The sequence below is a fragment of the Rana temporaria genome, chromosome 5 (assembly GCF_905171775.1).
Source record: "Rana temporaria chromosome 5, aRanTem1.1, whole genome shotgun sequence".
In the NCBI taxonomy this organism is placed as follows: domain Eukaryota; kingdom Metazoa; phylum Chordata; class Amphibia; order Anura; family Ranidae; genus Rana; species Rana temporaria.
The window spans coordinates 111,930,315-111,944,430 of record NC_053493.1 but is presented as its reverse complement, the minus strand read 5'-3'; the positions used below and the strand labels follow the sequence as shown (position 1 = coordinate 111,944,430).

The window sequence follows — 14,116 nt, the reverse complement described above, 5'->3', positions numbered from 1 at the left end:
GTTCCCAAAGTTGGACTCCCCAATTAGTGGTTTGTTCTACATTACAGAGAATGCACTGGGTGGAGGCTAACACCATAATTTAGCTATGTAAAAGCTGCAGCAGTGCCAGGGAGTAAACCAAAAGTTAATATATTACAAACGTTCATAAACCAAATAGCCCATTAAATACATAGGCATTACAAACTCACATTTGGAGACCCCAATAAGCCATGTGTGGACAGCGCTGCAATCAGTGGGAGAATATCCCGAACAGCCCAGACGAAAATAAACTGTAAAATGGTGGTGAAACAGTGGAATACCGCTGAAGCCGGAAATCGGGGTCTGGGCGTGATGCAGAGTTTCCCTTTGGTGGCCATCTTTCCCTATATAAAAGGAGTTATGACAGTAGTATAGATGCTGATTGCCTTTACTATTGTGGGGAAATGCTGCTTGGCTCTGTTATCTACAGTAGGTGTGACCTTAGTCCTTTGTTTTATTTGCATGCTACTTGTAAAACATATTTTGGGGAAGGTTTTGGCCTCTTCCGTTTCCCATATTTTAAACAAAATTTTCCCCATTTGGTTTTTGTCTGTTCTCTTTTCATAGTTGGGCCCGCCTTTGGCTTATCTCCCAGTAAAGTGCCCCTACTTTTTGGCTTTTCTGTTCTATCTATATCAATCTTTTTAGATTTAACACATGTAAGCTGTGCACCTCCAGTAGTGTTTCCTTGTCACATACATGCATCTTTACCATGATTGGAGTTTAAGTATACTACTCTTAGTAACGTCTAAATTCATTTTTATGATCCGTCAGTACTTAAAGGACCATACAAACAGAGGTTCACCGGTTTACCACCATTTTACAGCTTTTCCCCCTTTTTTTTAAAGCACTGTAAACACAGAAAAATACTTTTTGATCCTGCAAGGAACTGAGTGAATTCTATTTTTCCAGTGGTGAGCTGACAACACTACCTCTACTGCACTGAAATTGCAACATTGCCAGCCCAGTCTGAGTTCTCCTGTATTTGACTACAGAAATCTTCCCCCTGCCCTCATCTCTATAGCACGAGGGGGGTCCTGTATTAGTCTGTATTAGTATTGTCTATTAGATGCTGGCAAAGCAACACTGTGTATGTTTTATTTAAAAACAAGCAATGTAAATACTGTATATCGGCTGTCTTCAGGCCGGTCTCAACACTTGCGGTCGCTTTCCAGCTCTGATAGATGTCTTCTGTGGGAGGTGCCGTGATCTTCCTCTGACGTCAGAGGGAGATTACATGGCCACTCATTGTCTCTGCAGAAGACACTCATCAGAGCTGGAAAGCGGCCGCGAGTCATGTGACCGGCCTGTGAGAGCTGATATACAGTATTTACAGTTTTCGTTTTAAATAAAACATACACAGTGTGCTATGCCAGCCTCTAATAAAGAGGCTGGCAGTGACAAAATATATATTTTAATATTAAAATAATAGCGGTGGGGGGGGGGCGGCCTGGAGACAGACAGAGAGTGCGCTGACAAGGAGGAAGGGGGGAATGAGGGGGAGAGCAGAGAGCAGGCAGCCTATCACAGAGGGAGGTATGTCGACCACAGTGATTAGGGCGGAGCTACCCTGGTTATCGTGGTCTGATTAGAGAGGGCATACAGGAAGTGGTAGGTTTAGTGTTTTTTTTATAGTTTAGCACAAGCGCTGTGCTGTGTAATCTGCTTTAAGGGACCAGAATCGAAAAAAAATAAATTGGGTTAACAAACGCTATAAGGCTTGATTCACACCTATGCATTTTTGGTGCTTTTTGCACTACAGCCCATTTTAATGTGGAACACATTTTGTAGAGCAAGTCTGAAAAATGCAAAAAGCTCTAAAAATGCATAGGTCTGGATCAAGCCTAAATGTGGTGGCGATATTAATTTTCATTTTTATTTGTTTTTCCCAATTATTTTCACCTGGTGATCTGGCCCATAACACACTTCCTATCTTAGGCTACTTTCACATTGGGGTTGGGTGTGTGATTTCGGTAATTTTATAGCAGCATTTTTTGTCCGCTAGTGGGATGCTTTTAACCCCCACTATTGGTCGAATAAAGGGTTAAAAGCGGCCGCAAAGAGCCACCGAAGCACTGCTGAAGCGCCTCAATGGCAAGGGTGGTGGAGGATCGGTGTATTCACCGCTGCCGCACCGCCCGAAAGATGCTGCTTGCAGGACTTTTTCTTTTGTCCTGCAAGCGCATATTCCAGTGTAATAGCACTCGGGCTCTTAGACTGGGGCTGTGGGGGAGGCATTTTCAGGCGCTATTTTTAGCCCAAAAGCATCTGAATAACACCCCAGTGTGAAAGGGGTCTTAGGGTACCCCCAATAAACTGGAGGAGCAACAGAGATACCTTTGGACAGTAGCTTTAGCAATCTGGGGAGGGGATAGGGTTAGATGTACTAGCAGATTTAGATGAACTTGACCAACAAATTATAGCTGAACTCCTGCTAACACTTTTTAAAGCGGAACTAAGCCCTCCTATCGTTTACAGCGAAGAAAGCTGCCATCTTACCCTTTAGTTGCCATTAGTGCTGCACATGTGATCAGCTATGATTGGACGACATGACATTTTGGTTGAGAGCTAACATAAGTACACTAGTAACTGTAACCATTATCATTACGGCATGCCTTAAATGTAACTGTTTTGGGAAACGGTTAAAGTGGTTCTAAAGGATAGAAAAACCATTGCACAGACCAGGTAAATAGATTTTTTTTTTTAAATACAATTTTATCCCTTACAATTGCTTAAAATTGGTGGAAACTAAACCCTCCTACCCTTTTCAGGCAAGAAAGCTGCCATCTTAGCCTCTGTTTGATCTGTAACTGCCATAGTGCTGCACATGTGATCTGTTATGACACCAGCCATTAGATGGTTTAATGGTTTGGTTGAGAGCACAAGGAAATGTGACAGTTAGCATTCCCAGGCAGTTGCAGCAACAGTATTTTTCTTTCCCTTCGGGATAAAGGTGTTACAATGAATAACAGCTAGCCATTGTAAGCACCCTTGTCAGTGTTGAATGGCTTTTGTCTCTACTCTTGCTTACTCTACTCTTACTCTACTCCAGTTTTGCTGCACATCTAGGCCTGAAAAATAACAGCTTTACTGGCCAGATCACCAGTTGGAAATAAAGGGAAAAAAAGCCCCCAAAAAAGGAAACTAATGCAGCCACCACATCTAAGATTTTTTTTTTTTTAAAGTGGGTTTACACCCACTTTCAGCTGCAATATATTACATTTCTGTTTTGGGGTTTAATAGTACTTTAAGAGCTCTCTGGATTTCTAGATTTCTGCATTTTTAGCACTTTTTAAAAGTCATGGGGAAATTTACGGAATACGTTTTTTATTTTGCACAGGCATATATACACTTTAAAAACAGTCCAGTTATTTCAGGAAAATCACTTATATTGCTATGCAAATTCTTCTTCTTATATGCTTGTTTTTGTATTGATTTCTATATAGCTGCCACAAGGATCATGCAATTCTAGAAAATGTTATGCGATTCATGTGGTCTCTTGAATCAGTGATGACTTTCCATCGATGTGCTTCAAAAGTCCTTGAATGAAGATAATTAAAAGGTAGTATTTAGGTGTTTTGATACGGTTTCTATGTTGCACATGAAACGTGATATTTCTTGTCTCATGGATATAACGTCTGCTTAAATTAAACTCATCTTTAAAAGTTAAAGTGGAGGTTCACCCAAAAACTAAATTTTTAACTTTAGATTGAGGCTCATTTTGGGAAGCAGAATCGGGTGTTTTTTTTAAAATGGAAGCAGTACTTACCGTTTTAGAGATGGATCTTCCCTGCCGCTTCCGGGTATGGGCTGCGGGACTGGGCATTCCTATTTGATTGACTGGCTTCCGACGTCCGAAAGTAGCCGAACGTCGGTGCACAGGCGCCGTATAGAGCCGCACCGACGTTCGGCTTCTTTCGGCTACTCGTGATGCGATGTATGCGACCGTCAGAAGCCTGTCAATCAAATAGGAACGCCCAGTCCCACAGCCCATACCCGGAAGCGGCGGAGAAGATCTATCTCGAAAACGGTAAGTACTGCTTCGATTTTAAAAAACACCTGATTCTGCTTCACAAAATGAGCCTCAATCTAATGTAAAAAAATTGTTTTTCGGGTGAACTCCCGCTTTAAGATTTTTTTTTTTTTAAAGAGAGTGCAGGAAGTGTTAGAACTTTTGTTAGGGATTTATTACTATCTACATTCCAAGTATTTCTTACAAAAAAACAAGACAGAGCTAAAAGCCTGACAGGGGTTGTAGTAATTTCTCACTTTATCCAAAGCAAGTTTTCTGGGTTTACACTTTAAATATTCTTTGAACTCTAATTTTCCATTTTACCACCTTGACACCTAACTACAGTTCCTGTAATCTTGCTCCTTTGACTATACTCGTGCCTGTACTCTGGGCCAGCTTTTGAACAAAGTCCACGCCAGGAATCTACCACTCTGCCTTCCAGAATAATTAGAACTGAAATACTTTGCAGGTATTGGAATTGCTTTCCGTTACGTTACCCACAGACACTTTACCAATAAGGTGCCACTAAAAGATCTTGAAGGCTTTTGAAGGACATGATAGAAATGATCTGGTATAAATGCGTGACAGGTTTAGGGAGAAAACAATAAACCTCTAATGCGGCATACACACGATCGGATTTTCCGTCGGAAAAACCTTGGATGGTTTTTCCGACGGATTTCCTCTCAAGCTTGGCTTGCATACACACGGTCACACAAGTCCTCTGAACTTTCGACTGTGAAGAACACGGTGACGTACAACACTAAGATGAGCCGAGAAAATTAAGTTCAATGCTTCTGAGAATGCGTTGAATTGTTTCCGAGCATGTGTCGAAATTTTACGTGTCGGAATTGCTAGACGATCGGATTTTCTGATAGGAATTTTTTTTTCGTCGCAAAATTTGAGAACCAGCTCTCAATCTTTTGTTGGCGGAAATTCCGACAGCAAAAGTCCGATGGAGCGTACACGTAATTTCGGACCAAAAGCTCACATTGGACTTTTCTTGTCGGAATTTCCGATCGTGTGTACGCGACATAATGATCTAAATCAACACAAAAAAGCTGAATGGTGACAATATCTCACAAATATCCAGTACGACTAAGCCCAATTAGGGTGAAATGCATGGCCAGGATGCAGGTACTGATAAGGCCCTGTACAGACGAGCAAACATGTACGATGAAACCGGTCCGCCGGACCGTTTTCACCGTACATGTCTGCCCGGGGATTTCTGTATGATGGCTGTACTCACCATTATACAGAAATCCGCGCGTAAACAATACGCGGGGCGTGGCCGCGACGATGACGCGGCGACGTGGCCGGCCCTGCCAGTTCAATGCTTCCACGCATGCGTCAAAGTCATTCGACGCATGCGAGGGATGGTGGGCGCTCGGACATGTACGGTAGGTCTGTACAGACGACCGAACATGTCCGAGCGTACAGGATTCCAGCGGGCTGTTTCTAAACAAGTTTGGAAATATTTGCCCGCTGGAAAAAGGCCCGGCGGGCAAATGTACGCTGGAATCCTGTCCGCTCGGGCCTACACACGACCGAACATGTCTGCTGAAACTGGTCCGCGGACCAGTTTCAGCAGACATGTTCGGTCGTGTGTACGGGGCCTTAGCTTACCAGCAGATGTGGTTGATCTGCACTGTATTACCAAAAGTGTTAGGACACCTGCCTTTACACATACAAACTTTAATGGCATCTCAGTCTTAGTCCATAGGGTTCAATATTAAGTTGGCCCACCCTTTGCAGCTATGACAGCTTCAACTCTTCTGTGAAAGCTGTCCACAAGGTTTAGGAGTGGGTCTATGGCAGTGTTTGACCACTCTAGAACACCTTTGGGATAAATTAGAGCGGAGACTGTGATACAGGCCCTCTCGTCCACATCAGTGTCTGACCTCACAAATGCGCTTCTGGAAGAATGGTCAAACATTCCGCACTCCTAAACCTTATGGACAGCCTTCCCAGAAGAGTTGAAGCTTTTATAGCTGCAAAGGGTGGGCCAGCTCAACATTGAACCCTAAGGCCTCGTACACACGGCCGAGGAACTCGACGTGCCAAACACATCGAGTTCCTCGGCCAGTTCAGCACTGAAGCCGCCGAGGAGCTCGGCGGGGCGAGAGCTCCCATAGAACAACGAGGAAATAGAGAACATGTTCTCTATTTCCTCGCCGAGCTCCTCGTCGGCTTCCTCGGCCGAAAGTGTACACACGGCCGGGTTTCTCGGCAGAATTCTGCCAGAAACTCGGTCGGAAGCTGAATTCTGCCGAGGAAACTGGTCGTGTGTACGGGGCCTCAGGACTAAAACCGGGATGCCATTAAAGTTCATGTGCGTGTAAAGACAGGTGTCCCAATACTTTTGGTAATATAGTGTATGTGGTGTGTGCCCCCTAATTTTGCTATTTTGATTGTTCCATGGAGTGAGACGTGCTCCTAGGGGGGCTGACACCCACTGTGGGAAGAGAGCCAGTGGAAGGACGAACATGAAGCATTTGAACGTCACAATTTTTTCCCTTTAATTAATGTTATATTAATGATGATAACCATATATTGTAGGTTTGAAACAATCATAACATATTAGGTTGCGCCACTTAGTAAGAAAACTAGAGTAATAAATATATACATTGTCGCTTCATTGAAGAATCGCACAAGATCTCTATGGTTAATGCCATTATCGGAAGTCGATTAGATTACTGTAACGCTTTGTACCTGGGTTTACCTAATAACATCATGCACAAACTACAGATTATTCAGAATGCCGCTGCAATGCTACTCACGGGTGTTGGTCGTCGTGACCACATCACGCCATCGCTGAGAGCCCTGTATTGGCTACCCGTGAAGGAACGGGTTCTGTTTAAGACTGGTTGCATGGTGCACAGGGCTACCCATGGCAAGGGGCCAGTGTACCTGCAGGAAAAATTCACCAAGTATGTGCCTAACCGTACCTTAAGGTCGGCTAATTCGGAAACGTTGGTGATCCCTAAATTTCGGAAGAAAAAATGCGGAGGGAGGACGAGTGCGGTCCAGGGAGCACAGTTTTGGAACTCCCTGCCTCTAAAATTAAGGCTTGAGAATGATCTTTTTAAGTTCAGGATGCTTCTAAAAACTGAGCTTTTCAGTCAAGCCTATGGAATTACATAGGTTTTTATAGTTCTTTGATCTGCTAACCATTTTACATTTTGATCTGTTCTGCTGCCTGTGTGTTTTTTTTTTTTGGTTGTTGCTGTATTGTTGTTCTCGGCGCATCGAGGCCTACGGGTAACTGACTACGTTTTGTACCATTTTGTACTTTAAAGAATTTTAATAAATAAATAAATATATAACAGTATGAATATGACTCTCATGCTGGCATGTAAGCATGCATGTTCCTATTTTGAGAATTCTCATCCACATGCTGACCACTTCCAATAAAGTGACTGTAGAGAAGGGTGGAAAAAAGAGCAGTTTACCCAATAAATCACAGCATGCGTATCAGATTAGTAGGGAGGCGGCGTTGACTTATCGTAATAATATAATGATGACAGGCATGCAATCAGTGATATATAGTTATGTCTTGTGGGGAGAGACCACACACAGAAGGGCTGTAATAAGAGTGTACAGTATGAATGAATTCACAGGGACAGAAGACCTCAGGGCAGTCTCAATAGAACAGAACATAGTTTTACACTGTTCCTCTGTTTATGCCATATATCAATGTCAGACATGAGAGCCTATTCTCTACTGCTCCTGACTCCAGATGAAGAGGAGGGCAACATTGTCACTATGTTCTAAGAGGAGAATCTGTTTGATTTTTTTTATGTTAAACTCGGAGCATGATTAATAACAGCTACTATGAACTTTCCAGGTTACAGGATACCTCAGGGGCTGTTAATCATTATAATTATTAGGCCCAAACTAGAGAGGGTTGGTGTTTCACATTACGCTGTACTTTTTTTAAATTCAATTTCACTTGCACTGAAAGGCCCCAGTGTATAGTAAACATAACTTAATTTACTGAATTAACAAACAACTGTAATACCGTAAGAAAGAGAAGTGGAATCCAAGTCAAAACATACTTACTTCTTTAAAGGTATCATCCCAAAAACATATTTAGATCAAAGGCACCCACCAAAAATAAGGGGCCTCTAAATGTATACAGGAGGACGATTATTACTCAAAATTACAACTTTTACATACTTAAAAAATATATTCTTTAATTTTACCTTAGTAAAATAATTTTACATTTCATAAAGTACACTTCAGGTGAACTTTAATACACAATTGCAATTTGCGCAAATCATGATCCCAACTAGTATTTGTTTCAACCCTTTTTTAACATGGTCTGCCACCACTTCTCCAGGGCTGGGTGAGTGACATTGTGCATATTCAAATTCTGTTGATTTATTGACTTAATAGATTGAAAGCAGGTAGGTAATACCTTTGTCTCAAACAGCCTAAGGAGGTCCCACAAAAAAATGTAAACAATACAGAACTAAACATCTACCCGCTTGTAATCTATTAGATCATTTTGCAATTGTGTTTTTGGTTTATATTCTACCTCTTGTGTACATTTAACGATCCTGTTTATATTGTTGGTGCCTTTGATTTAACTAAAAAGCGATGAAATTCTAACTGCTTTCAAATTATGACACTGCAGTGATTTCAAAGTCCAGACAAATTTGTTTTTGGTCAAGTGCGAAAAGGTAAAAAAGATAATTATTTTTTTATTGATAAGTAAAGATATATTAGGTGATGGACCTTTGCTTCACATTATCAGAGGGAAACCAGGTAGATTCCAATGTACTGGTCGATAAGTGAGAAGAGACTAGATATAAAGTCAATATAGTGAGTGCTCAACTCCATACCTGAGGGGAAAGCCTCACTGACAAAAGCCAGAGAGATCAGTTTTGATCACTGTTTGTAGAGATGTATAGCTAAAGTGTTCCAAGACAACTACGGTGTACGAAGGGCACACTAACTGCCCAAGATGCATTGGCTATAAACGACTTTAAACAAAAAACACATCCATTAGCCACATTGATCCACCCATCTTTTGTGATTAAGATTCGCCCCTCCAATGTGTACTCTAGTGTTCCCTTTATTGATATTTTATTACATTTTTATTGATGTCCGATGTTGGAAAGATCACTGGGGCAGGTACAGAGTTGAAAAATCTCAAATAGAGACAACAACAGCAATAAAAAATACTTTTTTTAGTAGGGTGGAGCAAGGTTAGAAAACCACCATTACTCCTATCTACAGTATTTGCCAGTTTGAAAATTATCAATATAATTATCACTAAAATAGCTTTCCAGCAAGGAACACAGTTACCTACATAGATAATCTGAGGAAAAACATTCTATGAATAATGAAAGGCACCATCAGGCTTATTCTATATGCCAGCAAAAACAACACTAATCTCAAAAAAACTGAAAACATCCATTAGCTGATATGACCACAGGTAATTGAAATCGTATAACCCATATATATTAATACAGTTTGAACACAATTTTTATGCACTGCAACAAATTACTCTATAATCTCAAATTAATGGCTTCACTATTGCTATTCACTTAAACATGACACTTACACATACTATGCATAATCACCATCTTGCTTATGATAAACAATATGCATACGCAGTAGTACAAAAGCTTAACACATTTTTGCATGACACCTCAAAGAAATGTAGGTACTGGTACATAGATATGTATTAATTGCTTATTTGCGCTATAACAGTAGCAGAGTGCATAAGGCTTATGTTAGCACTCATGCTACATTTGAAACAATATCCACTTAGCATAGACAGTACCCTAAATGGAATGGAATGGACATGGGTTAAAGCGGCATTACAACTAGGAGAGAGCAATGGACAGTTGAATATGCTTGCTTGATGAGAACAGTAAGGCCTCATGCACATGGGCATCAAAATACTTGCATCTGGATGCTTCTGGAGCTAATATCTAAATGCATTTGAAAGAAGGTGACGATTTTCTGTGGCAGAATTCACACTAGACATTCAGGATCCTTGTGTGAATGAGCCTAAACAGTACATGTCTGTCTGGGGTAAGCACTAAATGGAGAGCAGTTGAACCTGTTTGCTTGATCTAAACATTGAATAAAAGGCAGCTGGACATGGCTACCTAAAGAAAGCAGTTGGACACATCTGTCTCTGGCAAGCAATGGTCTCACAGTAGTAAGACATGTCCACCTCAGGTTGTGCTGAGGGCATTGCAGTAGGACATGGTCACTTAGGAAGACGAGGAAGGTAGTTTGCTTGGTATAAAGGTTGAAGACACAGCTGCTCAATGTACTGAATGATTGGAAGGAAGGCTTTAGGATGTGTCTCCTTAACCGCTTGCCGTCCGGTGCACGCAGATATACGTCTGCAGCATGGCACGGGCAGGCAAAGAGACGTACCTGTACGTCCCCTTTAAGAAGTGGTCTCCGTGAGCGCGCCCCGAGGACTCGATTGCCACGGGCATACCCACGATCATCTCACGGAGACATAGAACGGGGAAATGTTAGTGTAAACACAACATCTCCCCGTTCTGCCTAGCTGACACTGTCACCGATCGTGTTCCCTGTCATCGGGAACACGATCAGTGACGTGTCACAGCAAGCCACGCCCCCCTACAGTTAGAATCATGCCTTAGGGAACACTTAACCCCTACAGCGCCACCTAGTGGTTAACCCCTTCACTGCCAGTGTGATTTTCACAGTAACCAGTGCATTTTTATAGCACTGATCGCTGCAAAAATGACAATGGTCCCAAAAATGTGTCAAAAGTGTCCGATGTCGCAGTCATGATAAAAATCGCAGATCGCCGCCATTACTAGTAAAAAAAAAATATTAATAAAAATGCTATAAAACTATCCCCTATTTTGTAGAATCTATAACTTTTGCACAAACCTATCAATAAACGCTTAATGCGATTTTTTTTTCTTACCAAAAATATGTAGAAGAATACATATCGGCCTAAACTGAGGAAAAAAATGTTTTTTTATATCTTTTTGGGGATATTTATTATCACAAAAAGTAAAAAATATTTTATTTTTTTTCAAAATTATCCCTCTATTTTTGTTTATAGCGCAAAAAATAAAAACCGCAGAGTGGATCAAATACCACCAAAAGAAAGCTCTATTTGTGGGAAAAAAAGGACGTCAATTTTGTTTGGGAGCCACATCGCACGACAACTGTGCAATTGTCAGTTAAAACGGCGCAGTGCCGAATCGTAAAAAAGGGGCCCGGTCATTTAGCAACAAAATGGTCTGGGGCTTAAGTGGTTAAAGCAAGCACTGAACACAAGGCAATATTACATGACCACTTAAAGCAAGTACTAAAACAGAAAAAAGGAGCACTTAACAGATTTCTCCTGAGGGAGTTCACTACTGAATACAATAGATGTAGGCACCATTCCACATCTCTGTAAGGGGCACAGAATCTGTATTTTTACCATTATTACAGTATGCAATGGCTTTTCAGTTTTTAGTCACAGTTGGGATGAGCTATTTAAACTAGAAATATAAATAACATATGATACTAAGGAACTAACATATCAAGATAACAAGTTAGGCCTTAAATAGGAGGTACAAATCTGAGTGTTAATGTTGGTTCTTTTTGTGGCAACAATCCATAAACTCCATAAACTCAAAGCCAAACCATGAAAATTCCTGCTGTTAACATATATATATATACTAATGCTATTAACATGTAGATTTTCTACTTAATCATCATGATACAATATAGAGATATGAATATAGCCAAAGATAAAACATTTTAGTACAACTAATTAGAAAAGGTAAAATAAACAGTAATACTCACCAAAATATCCAGACATGCTGCTTTTAGAAGCGTGATCTGATCTGCAATGGTCAAACTGGTAAATCCAGGTAACCTCTTTGCAAATTCCACTATTTTAATAATGCACTTTGTTGCAAGTTCACTAAATTTATCCCAAAGCCCAAGGTCTAGCCGAACACGGTGATCAGCACTGGAGTTCTGCAGAAGCAACATTTTAAGAGAGTTAGCTAAGTCATTTTTGCAGAAAAGATATATTAAGATATATACAAAGACGTCATATCTACTTTGAAAAATACACTTGAATCTAATGGTACTCTTCATTATAGGCTTGATCATTATACTGCAATTAGTCTATACCTGAAACAGTTTATGATTGCAGCTGTTATGTAATTACAGCCCATGACGAAACACGACGACGAAACATGGTGGGGTTTGTCATTCCAGGTCAACTAAATAGTTTACTCAACTGAGCTTATTCAACTCAGTTTAACAGCAACATAATCATATACAGGATATCCAGTATATATTCACCTTTTCACGTCAATTTTATTTCTACAGTACATAACACTTAACATGATCAACAAAGATTTTTCACTTCGGTTTAATTCTATTATAAAATATAGAACAATAGTCACATACAAACATATTGATGAGTATTGTGAATCTGAACAATGTACATAGTAATTACAGATATTTTTATAAATCCATACAGTATATGATTACACAAGGTTCTCCACCATCAGAACAAATACACACGATCATTTTTCGGCATGTAGAAAACAACTTTTTAAAAAATGTCATTTAAAATGATCGTGTGTGGGCTTCACATCATTTTTCGGGTTGTAAAAAACGACAAAAAAAAAAAATTCGAACATGCTGCATTTTTTAACGACATTTTAAACAATGTGGGCTAAAACGATGTTAAAAACCCGTGCATGCTCAGAAGCAAGTTATGAGACGGGAGCGCTCATTCTGGTAAAACTACCGTTCGTAATGGAGTAAGCACATTCACATCACGCTCTAACACGAAATTAGATAAAGCAACCAAAAAGGGTGGCGTCATCCGAATGGAACTTCCCCTTTATAGTGCCGTCGTACGTGTTTTACGTCACCGCGCTTTGCTAAAGCATTTTCTTTTAACGATCGTGTGTGGGCAACGTCGTTTTAACGATGAAGTTGGAAAAAAACGTTGTTTTTTCTAGAGGCTGGAAAACTTCATTTTTTACAAGCCGAAAAATGATCGTGTGTACGCGGCATAACTCTACACAGCCCCTTCAAGCAAAATTAGAAAGGGCACAAAAGACACAGGGTTTAGGATGGGGCAATAACTAGGTCATGTAATTATAAAGTCAGTCATTTATCTATGGCACAAAAAGTAACTGCTGTAATCAACAGTACAAATACGTAATTTTACATACAGGACAACTTAAGCCCTGGTTCACACTGGGTACGATTTGGAACGATTTGAGATGCGATTTGACATGTCAAATCGCATCTCAAATCGGCGGCAATTGTCGGCAATGGCACTGTCCTAATCAGTGCGACGCCGCATCTGCGATTTCAAAAAGTAGTTCCTGTACTACTTTTTGCGATTTCGGGACGCGATTTACATTAAATTGCGGCCGAAATCGCGGCAAAATCGCGGTAAAATCGCGCATTTTACCGCGATTTTGAATTCGCAGCAGTGTGAACCTAGGCTAAAGATTATAACTGCTGCTACTAATGACTATAGCTTCTACAACCACTATTATTATTTCTGTGGTTATCATTAGCATTAGTGGCTAGAAAAATCATTTCCCTTGATAAACTCATATGCTATGTCTACAGCTTTTTTTCACCATGGGACACAATTCATAATCTGAGAATCTGTACATAGAGCAAGAGAAATAATACTATTTGCAATATATATTACTTTGCTAGCATACAATATTGAGTACTAGGTGGCACTGAGCTCCAGAGTTGTCCTGTCACAGATACATAGCGAAAGGAGTCATTGAATAATGTTTAGGATCAGTTCAATAGGAACTAGTGACATTACTGTCATGGAGCAGATACCTTGGAATCTAAAGCTGAACTCCCGGAATTCAGACATTTTGAAAAATGTGCTGGATTCCTAGGTGCTAGGTCAAATGAGGTGCATGCCTCTTCATAGACTTATCTCTTTAACTTACAACTGATATTTTTACTAAGAGTTGGGAGCGCAGCTATTGCTATACTTCTGATGCTCCGGTGCTGGACCTTCTGGCTGCAGGAGTCAGATACAGCCAATGTTTCTGCCCAATCACAGAGCGCTTTGTACCATGT

General features: G+C 40.5%; 1 protein-coding gene across 2 annotated transcripts in view; it reads right to left on the bottom strand.

The window, feature by feature from the left end:
* RARB (retinoic acid receptor beta) overlaps positions 1-14,116 on the bottom strand; it is a 696,217-nt gene that overhangs the window by 57,549 nt on the left and 624,552 nt on the right. For both annotated transcript variants that reach the window (XM_040353005.1, XM_040353006.1), the window contains one exon: positions 11,834-12,010. In XM_040353005.1, coding sequence (XP_040208939.1) covers positions 11,834-12,010 — 177 coding nt within the window. The remainder of the gene's footprint in view (positions 1-11,833; positions 12,011-14,116) is intronic.